The sequence below is a fragment of the Gopherus evgoodei genome, chromosome 4 (assembly GCF_007399415.2).
Source record: "Gopherus evgoodei ecotype Sinaloan lineage chromosome 4, rGopEvg1_v1.p, whole genome shotgun sequence".
In the NCBI taxonomy this organism is placed as follows: Eukaryota; Metazoa; Chordata; order Testudines; family Testudinidae; genus Gopherus; species Gopherus evgoodei.
The window spans coordinates 109,470,499-109,495,835 of record NC_044325.1 but is presented as its reverse complement, the minus strand read 5'-3'; the positions used below and the strand labels follow the sequence as shown (position 1 = coordinate 109,495,835).

Here is a 25,337-nt window from a genome sequence, read left to right as displayed (position 1 = left end):
AATCCTTTCAGAGTAGGGGCTTGGTTCAAGTGTGGCAGGAGTGGTCATGGCACTACTACTCCCTTTTGGCTGTCATGGGTGATTTGATCTGGAGAACATCCTCAACACAGTTTCCTTAAGATCTCCAGGTTTATTTCCTTGCAGCTTTCAAGACTCGTGCAGAGCGGAAGGTGATCAAATTCTGTCTCCCCAACTCACTTGAAACTTTTGGAACGCTGCAAGTTTGAACTTACAGAGTTTCTCCTCATATGTGGCCCACCCCTTCCTTTGCATAGTTTAAAAATTTACTGTTTCATTGCAATTTTCCATTTCTGGAAACAATTTGTGTCTATTCATGTATCGTCAGAGCGTATCAACCACAATTTGAAGACTTCAATAACTTGGACATAGGTTAGGGGTTTGTTACAGAAGTGGATGGGTAGGGTTCTGTGGCCTGCTTTGTGCAGGAGGTCAGACTAGATGATCATATTGGTCCCTTCTGACCCTAAAGTCTATGCGTCTATGATACACAGGTAGGTTTTGCTGCTTAAAAACACAGGCTGTACTCGACTTTACGACATTCGACTTAAGAAGAACAGCACTTACAATGTTTCTGAATTGACACCCTGATTCAACTTGCAACCAATGGTTTCAACTTTACGATGCTTGGTCCTCCAATGGAGTGGGTTTTGGTTCCAAGTTACAACATTTTGACTTATGACACAATTTTCAGGAACCAATTGTGTCGTAAGTCCAAGGACTGTCTGTAGTGCTTTTTAAATTGAGTGAAATTACCTGTGAACTTACACAAATGACTACAGGAGAAATGTTCAGAGCTGGATGCTTGGTGCTTATTGGGTCTGAAGCCTATTGGTCAGGCAGGTCTGGTGGTTTCTTTATTCACTTCAGCAGGTTAATTATTTTGAGATCAACTGATCTACGTACATCTCAACGAAACATTAGGAGGGTTGGAATGTCTCTGAGTGAGGCAGGGTTGGGGGGGCTCTGTGCAGTTACTGAATGCTGACTGTGGGCTGCAGGGGGCGCTGTGTGGTGGCTGAGGCGCTGTCTGTGTGAGGCAGAGCTGCAGGGAGCTCTGTTGGGTGGCGGAGGCGCTGTCTGTGGGGGGCAGGGCTGCAGAGGGTGCTGTGAGGTGGCTCAGGTGCTGTCTGTGGGGGACAGCTGTAGGGGGTACTGTGGGGTGGCTGAGGCGCTGTCTGAGTATCTGTGTGAGGCGGAACTGCAGGGGGCGCCGTGGGGTGGCTGAGGTGCTGTATGTGGGGGCAGGGCTGCAGGGAGCTCTGTTGGGTGGCTGAGGCGCTGTCTGTGGGGGGCAGGGCTGCAGGGGGTGCTGTCAGGTGGCTCAGGGGCTATGTGTGGGGGACAGCTGCAGGGGGTACTGTGGGGTGGCTGAGGCGCTGTCTGAGTGTCTGTGGGAGGCAGGGCTGCAGGGGCGCTGTGGGGCGGGTGAGGCACTGTCTGTGGGAGGCCGGGGTGCTGTGCAGTAGCTGAAGCGTTGTCTATCTGAGGGAGGAGGGGCTGCAGGGGGTGCTGTGGGGCAGGTGAGGCGCTGTCCGTGGGAGGCAGGGCTGCAGGGGGTGCTGTGGGGCAGGTAAGGCACTGTGAGGGCTGCAGGGGGCCTTGTGGGGTGGCTGAGGTGCTGTCTGTAGTAGGTAGGGCTGCAGGGGGCGCTGTGGGGCAGGTGAGGCACTGTGAGGGCTGCAGGGGGGCGCTGTGGAGTGGGCTGAGGCAATGTCTGTGGGGGGGCAGGGCTGCAGAGGGCACTATTGGAAAACTGAGGCACTGCCTGTGGCACATAGGACTGCAGGGTGCATTGTGGGGAGGCTGAGGCGCTGTGTGGGAGGCAGGGCTGCAGGGAGCTCTGTGGGGTGGTTGAGACACTCTCTGTGGGGGACAGCTGCAGGGGGTACTGTGGGGTGGCTGAGATGCTGTATGTGGGAGGTAGGGCTACAGGCAGGGCTGGCTTTATGAACTGTGGGGCCCAATTCGAATACCTGGTGGCAGTTTGGGGCTTCGGTGGCACTTCAACAGTGGGGGTGGGGTCTACTCCAGGTCTTGGGCAGCACTTCGGAGGCGGGGGGTCCGCTTCGGGTCGTCTGCGGCACCAAAGGATCCCCTGCCACTGAAATGCTATCGAAGACCTAGACCCTGTCCCCCATGGGTGCTGGGTGAGTAAAAAAAAAATTAAAAAGGCGCCTAAGGTGCAGGGCCTTCTTAGGCGCAGGGCCCTCTCAAGCACAGGGCCCGATTCCCAGGAATCAGAGGAATTGGCCTAAAGCCGGCCCTGGCTGCAGGGGGCGCTGTGGGGTGGCGGAGTTACAGTGTGTGGGGGGCAGGGCTGCAGGGGGTGCTGTGGGGCAGCTGAGGCGCCATCCGTCTGTCTCTGGCTGGCTGCAGCAGCCAGACGGCGGAGAGCGCTGAGCCCCATTGCCAGGTGAGCCCCGTGCGGCGGGAGCCCCCCAGTGGAGTCGATGCAGAAGCCGCTCCCGTCCCCGCAGCAGCGTGAGGGCCGAGCTCCCGGGGAGGGGAGGAGGGAGCAGGCTGTGACTCACTCTGGGAGGCCCCCCCGCACCGCACCTCTGCCGCGATGGGCGGACTCCGCCTGCCCCAGCCCGGCACTCCCAGACCAGCGGCTGCCGGGCCGGGGGAGCCAGTGCCCCATGCGGTGTGTGCGCTGTGTGGTCTGGGTACGTGGGACGGGGGAGCCTGTTGCAATAATCTGCTGCCTCGGATGGCTCCGATACAACTGGCATCTTTTTTTTCTACATCCGAGGTGTCTTCTGCAAGATCTCTCTGAGCTGCACCTTTACCTCCTTTGGACCTGGAAGCTGTTCTCGGGTACCAGGTCCGTTGCGGCCACCGAGGGGGAGAACTTCCTTGCGGTGTCCCTGCTACACAATCCCCATCTTCGTGTGCAGTGGGAGAGACCCTTCGGTGTGCCGGAGGCTGGTCCTGGCAGAAAGCATGAGAATCGGACACTTCCTGAACTACGATGGGGGCATTGTGTGGATCTCCAAGTGCTGGGTGCATGCATGGGGCTCTCCACCCTTCAGACCCCTCTGCATGTACTCTAGGAGGTGGGGGTAACCTTGTTGGCCACCTTTCGGGTTCTCCTTGAGCTGTGTTAAGGGTAATTAGCATGAGTGACTCCATTTTGTAAGTTCCCCTATTTTGTATCCATCATTAACTAAAAGCAGGCACATCACGTACAAAGCTCCGAAGGGCAGCATTAAAGAAAGATGAAGCCAGAAACAGGAAAGAGGATAGGAAAACAGCTTCAACAGCATAATTAAGGAAAAATTCTAGTATGCAAGGTAACAGCTGGACTGTGCACTAGCCAGCACGAGGACAATGATTAGCTGTAATAGGCTAAAGATAAGAAAATGGCTTGTTTATTGGCTAAAGCTTCCGATCCATGAGGATAGCATGCACTCCTAAAAGGCATATAACTTCTATGTAATCTGCAGCCTGGGTCTCTCCCTGAGTAGCAGAGGGACACCACGATCGAATGTTGTTTGAACCTTGCACAATAAACCTTTGTTGTTTGGACACTCTGTAAATCTTTGGGTTTTGTGCCTCAGCCTAGAAACGAACGGTGCATGGCCTACAGGTATAATTTGCAACAGCGGGTTCTATGGGAGGGTGCTCCCTGCTCACTCTTCACCGCTAGTCCTCTGGACTTTTTCATTGGGCCCCTCTTCCATGAGCCCCCTTGGCACCATCCCCATTTATACCCTGAGCCAGCTGTGCGTCCTGCAGCCAGTTCACTTCCAAACCGTGCCATCAGAACAACTGCTCCATATGTTTCCTTTCCTCACTAAACTAAAAGAGAATAAAAAGGAAAGATACAAGTCTAAGAGGTGAGTATAATAGGTTAACCAGAAAGGTGAGACAGAAAGTAAAGAGAGTCCGGAACAGCTGGATAAATGAACAGTGTAAAGAAGCAGAGAAATACACAAAGAGAAGTGTGACACAAGTTGTATTGCATGATAAGAAAACTGAATGGGACATATGAATTGAAGCTGTCAACAGTGAAAGACAAGTGGGGGCAAATAGTTGAGGATGAAGAAGCAAAGCACAAAGGAGGGAAAGAATATTTTGAAGAGTTGTATAGAGTTTGGAACACAGTAGATGAAATGGTCCCAGAAAAGTTTTCCTGCACAAATGAGGGGAGAACAGAAGCTGGAGTTCTTGGAAGTAAAGATTTCACTAGAAAGTCTGAAAAAGGAAAAGGTGCTGGGAATTAACAACATACCCGCAGAGCAGTTTGGTGCAAGTCAGGAATGCACATTAAAGGCAATGCACAAACTATTTAACAAGATTTAGAAGTAAGATCAAATGCAGAGTGAATGGAGGAAAGCAATAATAGTACTGATCTATAAAACAGGAGATAAGAATGAGTTTAAGAACTATGGAGGAATCAGCAAATTGAGTGTATGGGGAAAAACACTCACCAGGACATTTTTGAACTAAAGCCTTCCATAATTAGAGCTCAGTACATCAGCCATTTATTGATGCTAATTCTGGTGGTTTATAAATTTATAATGGCTGTTTAATCTTTAGCATTTTTCAGTATAGAGATAATGTGATGCTGCCTTTAAAATGACACATTTCTCTATAGTCATGATAACTGTTGTTGCTATTAAATGTAATTAAATCTGACAAATAGACTAGGTTTATCAGTTTGATTGACAAAGACCCAAGGTAGTTATCACATGACTTGTTTATTTTGTGGGACAGATTGATATCCAAAGATCACAAACACTGAAGTATTAGTGAATTCTCAATTAAAGAAAGAGAGACATTCTCTATCTGCTTCTCTCGATCTTCAAAATAAACAGTTTGGGAGATGTGTCCTTATTGTTGTTTAATGAGGTGAAATAAGAGGAGGAGAAAATTTCTAATACAGTCCTCTGTACACTCTGATCAAGTCCTAATGGTAATCTCTTCCATTGTGTTTCTCCTTATATGCCTGGTGTGAGGTCATTGGCTGAATTCTCATGGTTTAGGGAAGGGTCAAGCGTGCTGAGAGAAGAAAAATAATTAAAAGAAAAATTTTTGGTACACTATTGATAATTCAAGAATTTGGAGATATGCTGCACAGGAGTTTGTAGAATTTCTCATTAATCGGATTGAAAGTATAAGGACAGTAAAGCATGTGGACACATCAATGTATATGTTTTCTTTTGTCGTTGACTGTAATTGACAAGCCAGCAGGGGTTGGTAGATAACTGACCTGTCATAGTGAACTGCTTGATCCAGCCTGATTGCATTAGAGGAAGATTTGATTTATATATGGAAATTATATTTTAAAAAGGAAGAAAATATATCCTATTAACACTTTTTCTCCCCAGGATCTCTTCTTCAGCCTAAAGCATTACAACCAGATTGGCTGTGTTTGGCAGTTTCCCATGATGCACCACAAAGAACAAATATGGTGGATTCTGAAGGAAACTCTAGATAAGGTAGTAAATCATGTATATTTAATTGCACTGCTCAAACTAGACATACTTGTCAAGACTTGCTATGTGTTCCATGCAGTGGCATAGCCAGGTTTTCAGTGTAGGGGGGAGCAAACATAAAAAAGGTGTTACGTATCAGAGGGGTAGCCGTGTTAGTCTGGATCTGTAAAAGCAGCAAAGAATCCTGTGGTACCTTATAGACTAACAGACGTTCTGGAGCATGAGCTTTCGTGGGTGAATACCCACTTCGTCAGATGCATGTAGTGGAAATTTCCAGGGGCAGGTACATATATATATATGCGGGTAAGCTAGAGATACTGAGGTAGTTCAGTCATGAAGGATGAGGCCCTGTTCTAGCAGTTGAGGTGTGAAAACCAAGGGAGGAGAAACTGGTTTTTGTAATTGGAAAGCCATTCACAGTCTTTGTTTAATCACAGGATTAAATTAGACATACTTGTCAAGACTTGCTATGTGTTCCATGCAGTGGCATAGCCAGGTTTTCAGTGTAGGGGGAGCAAACATAAAAAAGGTGTCAAGTATCAGAGGAGTAGCCGTGTTAGTCTGGATCTGTAAGAGCAGCAAAGAATCCTGTGGCACCTTTTAGACTTTAATCACAGGATTAAACAAAGACTGTGAATGGCTTGCCAATTACAAAACCAGTTTCTCCTCCCTTGGTTTTCACACCTCAACTGCTAGAACAGGGCCTCATCCTCCCTGATTGAACTACCTCATTATCTCTAACTTGCTTGCATATATACACCTACCCCTGGAAATTTCTACTACATGCATCTGACGAAGTGGGTATTCACCCACAAAAGCTCATGCTCCAAAACATCTGTTAGTCTATAATCTGCCACAGGATTCTTTGCTGCTTTTATAAAAAAGGTGCCCTCCATTGGCTCCTCCTCTGGCCACGCCTCCCGACCAGACCCCCTCCCCACCGGCTCACCTTCTATCCTGGCCCACTAGCTCTCTCTGGCCTGCTCCCAGCGCTGGGCGCACTCCACGGGGCTTGCCAGCCACGCTGCCTTAAAGGCACAGCGGGCCTTTCGCCTCCCCCCGCCCGCTGCATTAGCAAGAGGTGGGGAGGGCTTGGCCGCTGAGCCGGCCCCCTTGCTCCTCCGGCTGTGTCTGTCGCCCCTGCATGGCTCCTCTGGTTGCGCTGCTGTCAGAGCTGGCCAGCAGGCGCCGCTTCCGCACCGGCCTGCCGCTGCCGCCCGACGGCTCCTCCGGCTGTGTTGATGGTAGTGCTGGCTGGCAGGCACCGCTTCCACGCTGGTCAGCCACCTCACAGCTCTTCTGGCCATGCTGCTAGCAGCGCTGGGCTGGAAGGCGCCGCTTCCATGGCGGCCGGCCGCCCTACGGCTCCTCCGGCCGTGCTGCTGGTAGCGCCAGCCAGCAGGCGCTGCTTCCATGCCGGCCACCTGCCCCACGCCTCCTCCGGCCGTTCTGATGGCAGCGCCGGCCCGGCAGGTTCCATTTCCAGACCTGCGGCCCTGAGGGGAAGGGGCTGCTTCCACTGAACCTCGCTAGCTACGCTACTGGTTCCATGTTGGACTGGCTACCTCAGAGTAATTTCACTTGACTAGAGGGTGAAATTCACCCCAGTGGAGAGAATCCCCATAACGCCTTTAGTTACGCAAAGGCTGTAAGTGATGCATAGTTTTGCTTTGGTCTTTCTGGAATTTCACCCTAGGGTATGTTACTTCATGTACCTCAAGATGTTTAACAGCAGCAACCAAAGGATTAAACAACTTTCCTCTCTTCATAATCCAGGCAGAAATGATCTCTTTAATGACAATAAATACAGCTGTCTTAAGAAGCTGTCACTTTGTTTTTAAGAATCTTTTTCAGAGTGTTTCTGGGGAACACATTTTTTAAAATGTGTGAAATTCCCCTACTGGCTCAGTTGGAGTATAAAAATGCCATTCCCAGGTCTGTGCACATGCCTCCTAACGTTGAAGCTGGTACACAAAAAGGCTACATTAACATGTGATTAGAGAGGGACAGAAAAAAGTTAATCTGTTCTTAAAAGAAAATCTCATTTTAAGTGAGCCTGTCAAGAAGATAGCTGGACACACGGCTCTTTGAATTAATATTGTCAAAACTTCATGTGAAAGATGAAACAAACCCATTCATCTATTTCCAGCCCCACCCTCCCTGATAAAAATGTTGTTTTAAACTCCTGAGACCATTAACATGTAACTTGTGAATTAATCTGTCTTCCCAGAGCACGTTCACATTTGTTTACCTGGGGCTATTGCCAACTGATTTTCCTTCTGTTTAACTCCCAGCTGATTTTGTAACAAAAGAGAGGATGGCTGAGATCTGCAAGTCATATGGGTAAGCTGGAAACTTCGTAGTTTATTGAAAGATGATTATTCTTGAAACTAGTTTAGTTGGCATCTTGGCCCACTGAACATAGAAATGAAAACTGTTATGTTTCCTGCCAGTTTCCTGTCAATTAACTCTATTAAGTATTTTGTGGCTTATTTGAAAGTGTCATCATATATAGGTTATGAATAGCCAATGTGAAACATACCTCTGCAGTATTACCTTGCTTTGTAGCTAAGAAGCAATAAAGTCATGTTGTAGCACGTACTACTCTATTACCTGTTAAGCTCTGTTTACTCCCAACAAATGTTATTGACCTAAAATGTGACAAGGGAAGTAACCCCAAAGCAAGTCACAAGGGTTGTACCTTCAAAATTGCACTAATGCCTCTCCCATATTTAACCTGCTTTAGCAGAGAGAAATTTACCCACCAGACTTCATGGACCTCTTGTATATATAAAGACATTTCCTCTGTTCCTAATTACCTCCACTACATTATTTCCCTAATGACTTCCCTTCTTTTCCTTATGCAGCTCTTATCTCCATATGATGGTTGTTTTCTGCTTAACCCTTACTCACTATCATACACAAAAAAACCCTCACTGCAATATGGGACCTAGATGTGTTTATGACTGAGCACTTATGACCTTTGTGAGGGTGGTGGTTGACAAAAAGCCGGCTCTAGTTCATTTAATAAACTGACAGTTCTGGGGACTTACGGCATGACCTATGTTTTGCCACATTGCAATTGCCAGGTTATTCCTAGTATTTGGGGTTATTTGCTCTTACTGATGAGTTTGCTAAATCCGCATTTCATTACCAATGACTTTCATTTAAAGCAAATAAATGCTTTTGATTATGGAAATCGTCAGTCTCTCTCTCTCTTTTTTTTTTTTTGTTTTTTGTTTTTAAAGCTTCTGGCCTGGATATGTCTCTCTCTGCTTGGAACTGGATAGAAGAATAGAAGCCTTTACTAATATTGTTCATTTGGATGATATGAACCTGTTGGATGGAGAACATGGTTAGTGAATCTTAACACGTGAGCACACTAGTATAATTCATGATCTATATTGACTATGTATTGATTACCGAATAAGTATAGAGAAGCATTTATCAAGAGTTGAATGATGAGAGTTTTAAGCACTGGTATAGCAAGATCACTTGGCATTTTGTAACACTAATATGGTATATTGCACAGCATAAATATAATTGGGTGTTTAAATCAGTGACCCTGTAGTTTAATTCTTGTCTTCCAGCAAAACAGCAGTGTTAAAAAAAACCATAGTCTTGTCTTGAGTGGTTCAAAACTCTTGACATTTTAATCAGATTTTTTGGCTTCAGCTTTCCCTCTGAGTATTTTTGCCCAGTACCTTGGAGAATCAGCTAATTCACTAGCACTATCTAGTGGTTTTTCTAGGCTGTAGTGAGCAAGTTTCTGTATCAGATGGCAGAATTGCAGTGAAAATCTACAATATCCTAAAAAGACACACAAAGGAATTTCTTTGGTTCTTAGTTTAATCCAAAATCACAACAATGGCTATGAAAAAGCTGTTTTTAGTGCTCAGTGGCCCTCAGCCCTAACAATTAGCTCCAAAACACTCAAAAATGTTTTGCGTGACTGTCAAAAAATAAAATGCATTTTAAGCCATTTAACTAAGATATGAATGTAGAATATTGACACTAGAAAACTAGCTCCTTTAAAATGCAAATAGATGTAAAATTAGGTTTGCTACAAGCTTTTTCCTCACAGATAACTACAGCCAGTCATTTAATTTTGCATTTAGGCTCGATTTCAGAGACTGTGGAAGAATGGAAGTTCCTTCTGCATCTTGCACAAAGTCGCAGCACTGATTTCCACTGCCATGGTACACAGAATGGCAATACTATCGGCAATGGTAGCACTAATTGGTCAAACTGCATTACTGTTGAAAATGTAGCTCTTTTGTTGGCTAAGATAATTGGTCCAGATCGTGCCTTGCCAGTACTGCAGGAATGTGATTTGACGGCAGAATTGTCTGAGAGATTTACCAGGATCTGCAAAATACTGAGAATTGCTGAAAAAAGGCAAAGGTAAGACGTGTGTGTGTGTGTGTGTGTGTGTGTGTGTGTGTGTGTGTGTGTGTGTAGAATAGTTTATTAATACTTCACTCAGTGCCGTCTTAGGCCATAGTTTTCTTTCAATAAATTTAAAAAAGACATGAAAACACTTCAGACTTGAGCTCCAAGAGTATAAACAGTGCTAGAGTGGTAAAACTTCCTGAAAATACTTCTGACCCCAGTTTAAGAGGTATATTTGAGACATGTAGCTTAAAAATGAAAAATGTATTAACAGAAAATATATTCAGAATAAATGTTTCCTAAAAACAAAAGAGGGGGAGGGAATAAATGACTAAAGTATCAAATATCCACCACAGAAGAATTCAGAAACTCCTTACCTGTACTACATCCTCCTAGACCTAGACTGCTCTGATGGCTGCTTCATAAATGCTCTAATAGTGCAATGAGACATTACAATATTTGGGAGTGTACTTACGCTGCAGCTGGTATCTTCTATTTTCTATTATTTATGGTTTGCCATTCATGTTGTCAATTCAGATTAGGGAAAAATCTCTAAAGGCAGGGGCATGATAGGACTCTCTCTGAAACAGAATTATATTTATCACTGCGTCAGCCAGTTTAAACACTTTCTAAAAGCTGGTATCCAGCAAATTAGTTAAGAATATGTTTGATTTTTTTTTCTCTTTTGTTTGTAGAGCCCTGATACAGTCCATGTTGGAAAGGTGTGACCGTTTTCTGTGGTCTCAGCAGGCATAGCAAATATGCCAGGAAACACTGAAATGAAGTTGTGTACTGTGCATATTCTGCATTAAATTGCCTCTTAAATTTCATCAGCTCTAAGAAACAAACTCTTGTCCACACAATAATGTATTCAGCCAGACTGCATGGAAATAGCACCTGAATTGAGTTTTTTCTTCTACAGCTCTTCTTAAATAGTTTAAAACATGCTTCTAAAACAGGATTCAGAAATTGTTAGATTGAAATGCTCCGATGTTTATGTTGAAATTAAGACCGCAAGTGTCCTAACAGATTTGGTTTTTTTACAATAGGATTAAAAGTGCTGAATTAATTTGGTAATAACTCTGAATGAATTAAAACAGTTGGTTAAAAGTACAGTCTTTTGAACATTAAATTAGGTTTGAAAATAGTGCATTTTGCCTTCAGCAACTTTCCTGTAGGTTGGTTAAGATGTAAATTTCAAAAGGATTAATTCCGTGTATATTGCCAGCATGAGCACCAAACTGTTTTCCCATCTGACATTCACTTTTGTCAATAGCTGCAGTGAATGCATGCAAGAATGCAGATTTTTCCTTAATTGTATAGAACATCTACTCTCTTGATTTATTTGTTGGAATAGCTTCATCTTTATCTTAAGAGCTATGTAAAATTAATGTTATGGGGTCTTGATTGCATAGTGTTGAAATATGCATTAAATCTTTGAAATACTCATTTATTAATAGACCACTGGAAAAAAGTGTAAACACAGCATTCAAAAATTGTGGGAGTCTGTCACGAGGTCATCTCCAGATGAATTACCACACAAATCAACATATCTTTTCGATGTCAATATTTTATAACTGATTTTTGATCTTCTTGGAAGAAATGATGCAACTGCATACCTTTTTATCTAAAATTACCTTTTTAAAAGTATTTTAAAGGAAGGCTGTCAAGTTAAGAATCATATTTTTTTTAAAAACCTTTACCACTGTTAAGATAAACATTAGATTATTAAAACTGAATATTTAAAAACACCCAATTTTACTTAATCATTTGCAAAAAAATAGCTTTATACCTATTCTGTTTACTCTGAACTTCCTAGAGCTTAGATAGTGAAAACAGACTAGTGAGATTTACTTTAGGTTTTAGCTCATTTCAGTTAAGAGCCTTATTCACTAGCACAATGCTGTAGTATCTAGGCAGTGATCAAACCCCAAAGAACTAGCTCCCAATAAAAAATGTCATTTTTTTCTCCTACACCAGCATTTTGTGAGTAAATTTATTTGACAGTATCCCTTTAAAATAAGAACCTTTATATGTTGTATGTATATAGCTTTGTCTCCATTGTTTGCTGCATTCCAAATTAATGACTTTATTTTATTTAAAATTTAATTATTTTTTGGTCAATGTAACTTTTATCTGTAAAGTTTGGTATGATATATATAAAACTGCAGTTGGATGGGTAACATCTTTGTCTCAATTGCGAGAACAAGTCACTCCCTTATGGTGGAGCGTTTCATAGCTCCTCTAGCATGGGAATAAATGTCTACAGAAATAGGCCTAGTGGCAGGTATTTCATACCTTAAGGTTCCTGTCTGTGAAAAGCCAACAAACATCTTCTTTTGACTTCAGTATTTCCTGGGGTAGAGATTATCAGCTGAAGTTTGAAAACAGCACAAATGTGCCATCCTATCCCTTCAGGCACCCCATGGTCTTATTTATCATAGGTGTAAAAAGGATTGGAAGTCACCAGGGCCGGCTCCAGGACTTTTGCCGCCCTAAGGAGGAGAAAAAAAAAGCCGTAGTGCCGCCCCCAAAGGCTGGAATGCTGCCCCTTGAGAAGTGCCGCCCCAAGCACGTGCTTGGAACACTGGTGCTTATAGCCAGCCCTGGAAGTCAGATACTCCTCTGTCGTCCTAACTTTGGTGTTGATATGCCATGAGACTTAGAACAAATCATTTTACCTTTCTGTGCCTGTTTCCCTACCTCTTTAATGAGAACATTTCTGCCTCATGTGGGTGTTAGAATTAATTGGTTCAGTTTTATACAGCACTTCAAAGAAGTAAAGATCTATATAAGTGCAAGCATCATCTGTCTCAGGAAAATACAGAACCAGTTCTCTTTGGGAAAAGTCTAGTGAAATCTCTTCAGTTTAGAGGATGAAGTGACATGGAAAAACAGCTGAAAGCTTTGTGTACATAATAACCTTTATTTTAAAATGCACAGTTAACAATGCTGACTTTTACAATATATCACAAACTTTCTTTCAAAGAACTTGTTTTTCATTTTGCATAGCACTGTTCATATTAACCACAGTTATACAATATTTTTAAGTGTATTGCACCTAAAATGAACTTGTGTTCATGGTTTCAACTAATTTTAAGAGGTTTCAATAAAAAAAAAAAGTGTTTGACTTAGTCTTGATTTCCTTATTTATATGTGAATAAGATGTGAAGGATACGTGAACACATTGTGACTTCATCCGAGGAAATGCTGCGGTTGCACACTGAAAGCATAAGAAAGAAAAGTCTGCCACCCAGATATGTTCTGAGCCATTTAACACGTGTTTAGCCTTTTTGGCTAATTCTTTGTGAAATCGTGTCACTTGGCTTAATAGTAAGATTGTCTGTATAGTGGGTTTGCATGTCAAGACAAGAATCCAAATATGTTGGTCAAACTCCAAAAGAGGTGTAGTTGCAATAATACCTAAATGAATTTACATTTTGGTACATTGTTTAACAGAAGAAAAAAAATACAAAAGACCCAACTGTCAAATAGTGTACATGAAAGAAGCAGAACATTCTATCCCCTCTCTTAGAAAAATCACCAGCCACTCTGTATCCAGTAAAAGCATCTGGACTCCTCAGGAGGTAAGCTGGATGCACGGTATTCTTAAGACTCTAGGAGACGTGTTAATACTCTGACTTCTGTTTTAGCCGTAATTAGGTTGTATTAGATCATGGGGTTTCACAAACAGAGCAGTCATGGGTTTAACTGGAGATATTACCCTTCAAGCATGAGGGCAGCACTTTATTCTGATGCTTAGCTGTCCTCTGCTGGACAAATGGAAAGGTCTTTCTTGATCTGTGACTGAAACTGCACCTTTCCTCATTAGATGCCCTAATCATCTGTCTTACTGGAATGCCCAGGCTCACTGCCAGGTTCCACAATAAGCCTAGCCTTTTGGATATCCTCTGAGTAGGGTGGGGTAGTCTCAAAAGATAAGGCAACCTTGCTGAGAATCAGTAGAATTGGTTTCTACGAGTGAATGCTGTGGCCTTTGATCTATTACTTCTTTGTGTCTCAGTTTCTCTACTTGTAAACTGAAGATATTTACCTGCCTATATAAAACGCTTGGAGATCTGTGGATGAAAAAGACTGTATTACATGCAAGGAGTTTGTGCAGCCTGCGGCTGGTGCGTGTGATGTCAGTGTCAAGTGTGTTCCCTGCACAAACACCATTTAAAAAACTCCAGTGTAAGAGCAATAAAGATTCTACCTTGAAACATGCTGGTCAGAAAATGCCAATGTTAAAATTGAATGTGAAACTTTAACACTGCTTGTGTGCCATATGCATCACCATACCACTCTCTAATACTTTGCCAAACTTTTGATAACACGATATATTATGCCATTTTTAGACACCTGTGTGACACTTATATCGCTGTGTACAATCCCTAAGTCTCACATGCAGTTTGTGAAAATAGTTCATACACAAGATGTACGGTTAATCAGGCCAAGACCCTACATCACCTTCCACTCCTCTTACAAGATTGTAGAAATACTGTAATTGCATTCTTTGAGAGTTGTTCAACTATGTGATTATATACACTAACGCAAACTGCCAGCTGTGGAATCTTATTCTTGCCTGTGTAAATTTAAGAACTTAAGAAAGTTATGGAATTGAAACTTTTAAAAGAAAAAACATTCTGTAAGAACAACCCTGAATTTCACTGAATTATGCATATTAATGCATTGACAACTGTATACATGGAACAGATGAAGCTTTTAATATTGAGGAATATTAAAGGACTGTTTGCATGATATTGTAAATTACCATCACTCTGCTTCGTACTGTTTGCACCTTAGCTGTGCAGGTCCGAAGGCAGTTGGCTGGCAATCCTGCATGACAAAGTTAGCCAGAGCAGCATACTCTTTTTTAGGACATCAGTTAAAAAGCACCGAAAAATCATACCAATCAGTGTTTAAAGATAAGGTGAGATTCTTAAACCCTCATGCCTGCCAAATCCAAAGTGTTGTTACAAGGAACTTCCTTTTTTCTTACCAAATTTTAATTGTTTATCTCCAGTCCTTTTGCTCTTCAAGCTTTTTTGTTACAATAGGTCAAAATGTACTGAATGGATTTTGTTTCAAATTAATAATAATAAAAAAGTTTCCCTTTGGGTGGAGACCAGGCCTGTAAAATTTCAGTCCAGAAGCTTGAATGTTTTCAGAATGTTGAGTGAATGAAAAGAGGGCTAAAGGAAACATGTAGATCACCTTAAATACCACTGTTCAGAGAGCTCCAGCTATACAACGCACTGCTACTTTAAATGATGATGTGCAGTGTCTCTGGTAGGCAGATCATAGAGGGTCTGAAAAACTAATGCATTTACAATAAGTGGTATCCAGCAAGTTCAGTTCATCTAAGGGAAAATGCAGGTGTAGCTCAGGGACTACTGAGCTTCTAAATCTCTACAGCTTTGTTACTACAAGTTGTAAATGCTATCCAGGATAACAGTACCTAGAAGTTATCTTTCCCTTTTTTACAAGACTAGTTGGAGTTTGTCTAGAAAAGTGTAGATGCTCATGGGAATAAAATCAGTTAAGATTAAAGGAAAATTACGCGATTCAGCCTATGTCATTTTACTGTCAAGGCTGTTACTGTTGAACATAAACACTTCCAAAAGCTTTCAGAAAGCTCAGAGCCAGATTGGTCAACAGGGCATTGAGCATGGATACAGCTAGGGTCTGTGTTTGCAAGCCGTAGAATTCTGTTGGACTAGTGAGCAGGACTGATTCAGCAGTGTTTCACAACACCTTCCCAATCATGATGACTTTATTCAGATTACATTCCCATAAGAACCACATTGACCATTTACAAGATCTGCTGTTTAGTTTGCAGACTTTAGAGGGCAAAGTCTGACCTGAACTAGTAGATATTTACCTGCATTTTTGCAGTTAGAATCAATAACAGTTTTACATATTATCGCCCATGCACTGATTGGAGAATGTAAAATGTATTTACTCCATTTAAATAACATTTTGATAGTTAAGATTGTTTTTTTTTAATCACAAATGAAAACATTTTACAAAGTAACCTGAGTTACTGATAGAGCTGATGATTCCAATCCACAGGTAATATTTTGAATGAAAAGATATTTTTGTAACTCTTCATATAACTGCATCTAGCTTATGGCTTAGATCTTGCCAACAAAGCTACACATAAAGTTAACCACTATTCAGACAAATTAACCTCTCCCTTTAGTGATCATAATGGTGGTAATAAAAGCTAGTTGATGTTACTCAAAGTTCAAAATTTTGACACATTTCCATCTAAATTTAAAAGGGGAAAAAAATTAAAATGTCTTGAAAGATGACATCTCATTTTTGACCAGCTCTGGTAATTTAAGTTTTATTATTTATTTCTGTTACCATAGCCTCTTGAAGCCAAAGTCATGGACCAGGACCCGTTGGCTAGGCATTGTACAAACAATTATACATAAGGATAAAACTGATTTGGTGTTTATGGTACATGCCAGATGATTACTTAAAACTTCTGCATAAAAATCTCTTATAAAGCATTACTCATTTCACAAATTAAAAAAAAAATAGAAGCAAGTCAGAAAAAGTGACTGCCTGCAACTTCCAGTAAATGATGGACATTTCATCATATCAGGCATTGGTTAAGTAATTGATCCTTGGATCTACAGAGAGACAATACAGACATTGACCAATTGAAAGCAGGAAGCCTCAAGAAGAAATAAGGGAATTTACTGCAGTAGATTCCCAACAGAAGCAATGTTTGTTTGCATTCAACAAGCAAATGATGGCTAAATTCAAATTGGGCAATGTTTCTGTAAATTATTTCCTATTTGCTCTTTGAGATAAGGCTTCCTATAAATAAAGTACCATTTTTCTTGTGAGAATCCATCAGAAAGAACTCAATTTTTCAGGGGCTTTGCAATATAGCACCGGTAAGTTTAATTCTAAATGGAAACTTCATATTTATACCATTTTACCTTGCTTTGTATTCAATTTTTTTCTTATAACAAGTGATTTTTATGATATAGAAACTGTTAACCAGAAACTAAAACTTCTATATTGACATCTGAGCTCTGAGACTGATGCTGTGATGGCAGAGAGCATTTCATTTTTCTAAGTAGAAATCATCACTTTGGGAGCTTTTCTGAATTGTGTGTGATGCTTTTGATCCATGTACCTGCTCTAAAGCGGCTATAAGAGGAATGAACATTATGGATGGAGTCTTTAAAATATTGCCCAGTTTTCTGACATATACTTTCCTTCTATTACAGCCTAAATAAGTGAACTATGAAGTTCTACAACTGCATGTTGTTATTGTCCCTGGTACTCTGTGTCAGTGCCCAGAACTGGTTCACTGATGCTGGAGCATTCATAAGGGATGCTTATCGAGGTATGCTTTTTACTCACTGCATGTTCATCCTCCAAACTGTTCTGGACTTAAGTGTGTCAGTGATTTAACTAAATTGGTTTCTAAAGAGATTTAGTTACATTGATGCAGAAACCATCTGTAAACAAAGCCCTAAATGAGACTGATGCTTCTAACCTGGAATCACACCTCTACTCCGTTGTCCTGGTGACCCTTAGAAAAGCCCTGAGAGAAATTTGAGGGTTTCTTTGTCCCAAAGATATTGCAACAGAGTTTTGTTGGAGATTCTATGGTTTTATGAGATCCTTCTCAAAGGAACTCATTTCCATCTCCTCCTCCAAAGATCTCATGGTGGAAGCTACAGTTAAGAAAGCATAACTAGCTGCAAATCCCTGTATCTCTAAAGGAGGCCTGGGTACCAAAGAAAGTTAGGCAAAGCTTTTGGAGGGACAAATATTAAATGCACCAAAAAATGCATTTCAGGGGGACCCTGCAACTTTTTGAAATTTTGGTCAAATTTGGCAAATAGTTTAGGCTGGAAAAAAACTTCAAAACTAATAATTTTCACAGTGGCCTATTCTGACATTTTGCTGCAAAAATGTTTATTCAAATCAACCTGAACAATGTGTTTTGTTTTTCATTTTGATGAGAAAAACCATAACAAATCAATTTTGGTTGAAACTAAACAGTCTTTTTTGGATTTCTCAGATCTTCCACTGAACCAAAAGATGAAGTATTTACTCAGTGGTATATAGGAGCCTTTCTGCCTTCTCTAGAAGCACTATACTTGGAAGCCACTGTGGTGACGTGACTAGAATGGTGCTTGACTGCTTCAGAGGAATGTGGGTGGAATAACATCAAAGTTTTGTTTTAAATTTGCAGTTTCTCTATAATCCTTTCTCTCTTCTCCAGGCGCTGAGGATATGTGGCGTGCATACAGTGACATGCGGGAAGCGAATTATAAAAATGCAGATAAATATTTCCATGCTCGTGGGAATTATGACGCTGCCCAAAGAGGGCCTGGCGGTAAATGGGCAGCAGAAGTTATTAGGTAATGGATTCTACTTGGATTATGAGTTAAAAGTTGGTAAAGAGCAATGCAATCAAATTATTATGAAGTACATTGTAATTCATAACTAGTTATTGTCCGGTTTGAAGAGAGGCCATTTTTATTTAACCTCTGGCTAAGTGTGAAGACTGTGCCCATTCTTGAGTTGTAAAGGTGATTTCTGAGCTGACCTATTTGAATATGTTCTGATATCAGATCTCATTACTATGTGCTAGGAGACGGATGTTTTCACCCCAGGGCTTTTAAAATTTAAATAATTGCAGGACCTCACTTTAGTCTAGAACCGGTTCATATTACCCTTGATATTTCATCGAAGAAAACTATCATCATATGTTCACTTGCAGTCCTCTAACGAGGACTGTTTTAAAATATTGCTGTTGAACGTGATGACTATGATACAAAGGAGCTTATGAGGAGTGGGTAGAACTTAATGGAGGCAAGCAATGGGAAAGCTTTTTAATTCACAACTGCACTGATGCACTTCTGGGATGACTTCTGCTATTCACAGACAGGCTAAGATTTGTGTCTGTGTTTGTGTGTGACAAGGCAGCTGAGCTAATATCTTTTATTGGAACAACTTGTGTTGGTGAGGTATTTGTGCGGGTCCTCAGCTTTATGGAAAAGTAGAGATTAAGCTCTGGGGGATAAATGAAAAGTAAATCCTTTAGTTATTGAGATTTAATAATAAACTATCTAAGATAATCTTTGTTTCCTCTTTCCAGTGATGCTAGGGAAGATTGGCAGGGTGACATTAGTGGCAGAGGAGCAGAAGACACACGTCAGGACCAGGAGGCAAATGCATGGGGCCGAGGTGGAGGAGACCCAAACCGCTACAGACCAGAGGGCCTTCCCTCTAAATACTAATGCAGTCTGTAATACTTTACAATTGTTCAGTTTTTCTACCAGCTGTGCAAAACCACAATAAATACAATCTTAAATTTCTGAAGCTCTCAGTGAATGAACAAACATCCTCAGCTACATTAGAAAGGATAAAAAGCAATATACATACAAATTTTTCAAGATTTGGGGCCAAAGGTAACCCTTAACTGCCCAGGATTTGGAAGAATCGTCCAGATTGAGTAAAGGTCAATCATTAAATAAATTGTTGCATATTCCTGTGAAGCAGCGGGCACTAGCCACTGTCAGAGACAGGCTACTGGACATTTTCCATGGTGCTGGGAGTTTAGGTCCACTTTAATAAGCAGTAATGGTGCTTATGTTTTAAAAGTATATATTTATTGTTATCAAGTGGGTAGAACCTCAGTTCCGTCTGAGGTCAGGCTAGAAAGGTTGGATCAAACTCACTGGATGAAATTTCCCATTGTTGCCAAAAAGCAAGAGTGAGTGGAAACTGCACCAAACAGGGGTGGCAAAACTAAGTTCAGGACTAGTTAATGTACATTGATAAAAACGTGGAAACATTATATGGTTTAAAAGGCTCAATGCTCACAACTGGAAATCAGAAAGAAAGTAAAGGAAAGGAGAAGCACAAAACCAAATGAAAATGAAACCAGTATTTTCTGGTTGTATGCATCCCAGTCTTTGGATAGTTACCAGGCAGCTGACAACAGCCTCATTAGAGTTTTCTGGTAATGGATTTACCCTAACATCTTCACTTAAAAACAAAGGAATCTTAGAAATTCAAAATCATATCGGCCTAACAGTCCTGAAGAAGAACTCTATGCAAATCAGAAGCTTTTCTCTCTCTCCCCAACAGCAGTTGGTCCAATAGACATTATTGCCTCACCCACCTTGTCTCTCTAATAGCCAGGGAGCACTAGAGCTACAACAACACTAATTATCCCCTAGTCCCACTTTTCAAGCAAAGCTCAAACAAATTTGCAGCGTGCAGTGGGGGGTTCTTAGCATGACTCTGTTCATATAATTTTTAAGGTCTTTCCTCAATTTTTAGGGTAAAAGTGCACAGTCAATTGGCCTCAAATCTATCACAGACCATTTCTTGGAGACAGACCAAGTCATTTGTAACTGACAAACATTAACAGGATCTTGGACTTATTAAAGTCTCTTTCATAGTATAGAGAACATACCTATTTATAGCCTTGTTGATTTAAAGCTCTAATCCAAATCCCATTGAAGCCAGATAGAGTCCTTCTATTGGTTTAAATGGTCTTTGGATCAGGCCTGCATATCCTATTTTGGTAAACATACGGACACTCATATTTACCAGCTACTTGAATCTGGGGATTCTAATTCATGTGTTAGGGATTTTTTGGGAGACAGGTAACTATGAAAAACCTCAACCCCTTTCCTCAGTAACTTATTTGGGCTTAGTTGAATTTACTTATTAGCACAATATTTTAGATATAATTTACAGAGGTTAGTGAAACCTCCTAAAAGTCAATTACCAGAATGCACCATAACATGGAGCATCTGGCAGAGATCCTCCAAATCAGTCTTTCTGCATTAATCTGTGCAGAGTCCCACACTATACCCTCAAACCCTTTCAGAGTAGGGGCTTGGTTCAAGTGTGGCAGGAGTGGTCATGGTACTGCTACTCCCTGTTGGCTGTCATGGGTGATTTGATCTGGAGAACATCCTCAACACAGTTTCCTTAGGATCTCCAGGTTTATTTCCCTGCAGCTTTCAAGACTCGTGCAGAGCGGAAGGGCTATGCTCTCTGCCCACTTCATAGGTGATCAAATTCTGTCCCCCCAACCCACTTGAAACTTTTGGAATGCTGCAAGTTTGAACTCACAGAGTTTCTCCTCATATGTGCCCCACCCTTTCCTTTGCATAGTTTAAAAATTTACTGTTTCATAGCAATTTTCCATTTCTGGAAACAATTTGTGTTTATTCATGTATCATCAGAGCGTATCAACCACAATTTGAAGACTTCAATAACTCGGACATAGGTTAGGGGTTTGTTACAGAAGTGGATGGGTAGGGTTCTGTGGCCTGCTTTGTGCAGGAGGTCAGACTAGATGATCATATCGGTCCCTTCTGACTCTAAAGTCTATGAGTCTATGATATACAGGTAGGTTTTGCCGTTTAAAAACACAGGCTGTACTCGACATTCGACTTAAGAAGAACAGCACTTACAATGTTTCTGAATTGACACCCTGATTCAACTTGAAACCAATGGTTTCAACTTTACGATGCTCGGTCCTGCAATGGAATGGGTTCCGGTTCCAAGTTACAACATTTTGACTTATGACACAATATTCAGGAACCATTTGTGTCGTAAGTCCAAGGACTGTCTGTAGTGCTTTTTAAATTGAGTGAAATTACCTGTGAACTTACACAAATGACTACAGGAGAAATGTTCAGAGCTGGATGCTTGGTGCTTATTGGGTCTGAAGCCTATTGGTCAGGCAGGTCTGGTGGTTTCTTTATTCACTTCAGCAGGTTAATTATTTTGAGATCAACTGATCTGCGTACATCTCAACGAAACATTAGGAGGGTTGGAATGTCTCTGAGTGAGGCAGGGTTGGGGGGGCTCTGTGCAGTTACTGAATGCTGACTGTGGGCTGCAGGGGGCGCCGTGGGGTGGCTGAGGCACTGTCTGTGTGAGGCAGAACTGCAGGGGGCACTGTGGGGTGGCTGAGGTGTTGTATGTGGGGGCAGGGCTGCAGGGAGCTCTGTTGGGTGGCTGAGGAGCTGTCTGTGGGGAGCAGGGCTGCAGGGGGTGCTGGGAGGTGGCTCAGGTGCTATGTGTGGGGGACAGCTGCAGGGGGTATTGTGGGGTGGCTGAGGCGCTGAGTGTCTGTGGGAGGCAGGGCTGCAGGGGGCGCTGTGGGGTGGCTGAGGCGCTGTCTGTGGGAGGCCGGGGTGCTGTGCAGTAGCTGAAGCGCTGTCTGTTTGAGGGAGGCGGGGCTGCAGGGGTTGCTGTGGGGCAGGTGAGGCACTGTCCGTGGGAGGCAGGGCTGTAGGGGGCCTTGTGGGGTGGCTGAGGTGCTGTCTGTAGTAGGTAGGGCTGCAGGGGGCGCTGTGGGGCAGGTGAGGCACTGTCTGAGTGTCTGTGGGAGACAGGGCTGCAGGGGCGCTGTGGGGCGGCTTAGGCGCTGTCTGTGGGAGGCCGGGGCGCTGTACAGTAGCTGAAGCGCTGTCTGTCTGAGGGAGGTGGGGCTGCAAGGGGTGCTGTGGGGCAGGTGAGGCGCTGTCTGCGCAAACTAGACATACTTGTCAAGACTTGCTATGTGTTCCATGCAGTGGCATAGCCAGGTTTTCAGTGTAGGGGGAGCAAACATAAAAAAGGTGTCAAGTATCAGAGGGGTAGCCGTGTTAGTCTGAATCTGTAAAAGCAGCAAAGAATCCTGTGGCACCTTTTAGACTTTAATCACAGGATTAAACAAAGACTGTGAATGACTTGCCAATTACAAAACCAGTTTCTCCTCCCTTGGTTTTCACACCTCAACTGCTAGAACAGGGCCTCATCTTCCCTGATTGAACTACTTCATTATCTCTAACTTGCCTGCATATATACACCTGCCCCTGGAAATTTCTACTACATGCATCTGACGAAGTGGGTATTCACCCACAAAAACTCATGCTCCAAAACATCTGTTAGTCTATAATCTGCCACAGGATTCTTTGCTGCTTTTATAAAAAAGGTGCCCTCCATTGGCTCCTCCTCTGGCCACGCCTCCCGACCAGACGCCCTCCCCACCGGCTCACCTTCTATCCTGGCCCACTAGCTCTCTCTGGCCTGCTCCCAGCGCTGGGCGCACTCCACGGGGCTTGCCAGCCACGCTGCCTTAAAGGCACAGCGGGCCTTTCGCCTCCCCCCGCCCGCTGCGTTAGCAAGAGGTGGGGAGGGCTTTGCCGCTGAGCCGGCCCCCTCGCTCCTCCGGCTGTGTCTGCCGCCCCCGCATGGCTCCTCTGGTTGCGTTGCTGTCAGAGCTGGCCAGCAGGCGCCGCTTCAGTACCGGCCTGCCGCTGCCGCCCGACGGCTCCTTTGGCCGTGCTGCTGGCAGCGCTGGCCGGGCAGGCGCCGTTTCCGCGCTGGCCGGCCACCTCACAGCTCTTCTGGCCATGCTGCTGCCAGAGCCAGCCAGCAGGCACCGCTTCCACACCGGCCTGCCGCTACCGCCCCACGGCTCCTCCGGCCGTGCTGATGGCAGCGCCGGCCGGCAGGTTCCATTTCCATACCTGCCGCCCTGGGGGGAAGCGGCTGCTTCCACTGAACCTCGCTAGCTACGCTACTGGTTCCATGTTGGACTGGCTACCTCAGAGTAATTTCACTTGACTAGAGGGTGAAATTCACCCCAGTGGAGAGAATCCCCATGACGCCTTTAGTTACGCAAAGGCTGTAAGTGATGCATAGTTTTGCCTTGGTCTTTCTGGAATTTCACCCTAGGGTATGTTGCTTCATGTACCTCAAGATGTTTAACAGCAGCAACCAAAGGATTAAACAACTTTCCTCTCTCCATAATCCAGGCAGGAATGATCTCTTTAATGACAATAAATACAGCTGTCTTAAGAAGCTGTCACTTTTGTTTTTAAGAATCATTTTCAGAGTGTTTCTGGGGAACACATTTTTTAAAATGTGTGAAATTCCCCTACTGGCTCAGTTGGAGTATAAAAATGCCATTCCCAGGTCTGTGCACATGCCTCCTAACGTTGAAGCTGGTACACAAAAAGGCTACATTAACGTGATTAGAGAGGGACAGAAAAAAGTTAATCTGTCCCTAAAAGAAAATCTCATTTTAAGTGAGCCTGTCAAGAAGATAGCTGGACACACTGCTCTTTGAATTAATATTGTCAAAACTTCATGTGAAAGATGAAACAATCCCATTCATCTATTTCCACCACTCCCCCCCCCCGTTTAAAAAGGTTGTTTTAAACTCCTGAGACCATTAACATTTAACTTGTGAATTAATCTGTCTTCCCAGAGCACGTTCACATTTGTTTACCTGGAGCTATTGCCAACTGATTTTCCTTCTGTTTAACTCCCAGCTGATTTTATAACAAAAGAGAGGATGGCTGAAATCTGCAAGTCATATGGGTAAGCTGGAAACTTCGTAGTTTATTGAAAGATGATTATTCTTGAAACTAGTTTAGTTGGCATCTTGGCCCACTGAACATAGAAATGAAAACTGTTATGTTTCCTGCCAGTTTCCTGTCAATTAACTCTATTAAGTATTTTGTGGCTGGCTTTATTTGAAAGTGTCATCATATATAGGTTATGAATAGCCAATGTGAAACATACCTCTGCAGTATTACCTTGCTTTGTAGCTAAGAAGCAATAAAGTCATGTTGTAGCACGTACTACTCTATTACCTGTTAAACTCTGTTTACTCCCAACAAATGTTATTGACCTAAAATGTGACCAGGGAAGTAACCCCAAAGCAAGTCACAAGGGTTGTACCTTCAAAATTGCACTAATGCCTCTCCCATATTTAACCTGCTTTAGCAGAGAGAAATTTACCCACCAGACTTCATGGACCTCTTGTATATATAAAGACATTTCCTCTGTTCCTAATTACCTCCACTACCTTATTTCCCTAATGACTTCCCTTCTTTTCCTTATGCAGCTCTTACCACTATATGATGGTTGTTTTCCGCTTGACCCTTTCCCACTGTCATACACAAAAAAACCCTCACTGCAATATGGGACCTAGATGGGTTTATCATTGAGCACTTATGACCTTTGTGAGGGTGGTGTTTGACAAAGGCTGGCACAAGTTCATTCAATAAACTGACAGTTCTGGAGACTTACAGCATGGCCTATATTTTGACACTTTGAAATTGCCAGGTTATTCCTAGTATTTGGGGTTATTTGCTCTTACTGATGAGTTTGCTAAATCCGCATTTCATTACCAATGACTTTCATTTAAAGCAAATAAATGCTTTTGATTATGGAAATCGTCAGTCTCTCTCTCTTTTTTTTTGTTTTTTTTTTTTTTTTTGTTTTTAAAGCTTCTGGCCTGGATATGTCTCTCTCTGCTTGGAACTGGATAGAAGAATAGAAGCCTTTACTAATACTGTGCATTTGGATGATATAAACCTGTTGGATGGAGAACATGGTGAGTGAATCTTAACACGTGACTGCACCAGTATAATACATAATAATATTGACTGTTGATTGCCGAGTAAGTATTGAGAA

The 25,337-nt window shown here is 42.7% G+C and overlaps 1 protein-coding gene across 2 annotated transcripts; it reads left to right on the top strand.

Annotated features, from left to right (window-relative positions):
- The first annotated feature begins 9,585 nt into the window (after positions 1-9,585).
- Positions 9,586-19,213, top strand: LOC115650489 (serum amyloid A-5 protein-like). 2 transcript variants are annotated; one of them, XM_030560533.1, is made up of 4 exons: positions 9,586-9,866; positions 17,108-17,226; positions 18,115-18,253; positions 18,994-19,213. In XM_030560533.1, the coding sequence occupies exons 2-4, from the start codon at positions 17,124-17,126 to the stop codon at positions 19,133-19,135; spliced, it is 384 nt and encodes a 127-aa protein (XP_030416393.1). In that variant the 5' UTR covers positions 9,586-9,866; positions 17,108-17,123; the 3' UTR covers positions 19,136-19,213. The 2 variants fall into 2 exon arrangements, with proteins under 2 accessions (XP_030416393.1, XP_030416391.1); XM_030560531.1 differs by lacking the exon at positions 9,586-9,866 and adding an exon at positions 14,427-16,768.
- The last annotated feature ends 6,124 nt before the right edge of the window (positions 19,214-25,337 follow it).

Excerpts from the sequence above, each read along its gene's own strand:
- LOC115650489 (XM_030560533.1), top strand. The coding sequence starts at position 17,124 with ATGAAGTTCTACAACTGCATGTTGTTATTGTCCCTGGTACTCTGTGTC. Across the intron at positions 17,227-18,114 it reads CATAAGGGATGCTTATCGAG|GCGCTGAGGATATGTGGCGT; the intron begins GTATGCTTTTTA and ends TCTCTTCTCCAG. Across the intron at positions 18,254-18,993 it reads TGGGCAGCAGAAGTTATTAG|TGATGCTAGGGAAGATTGGC; the intron begins GTAATGGATTCT and ends TCCTCTTTCCAG.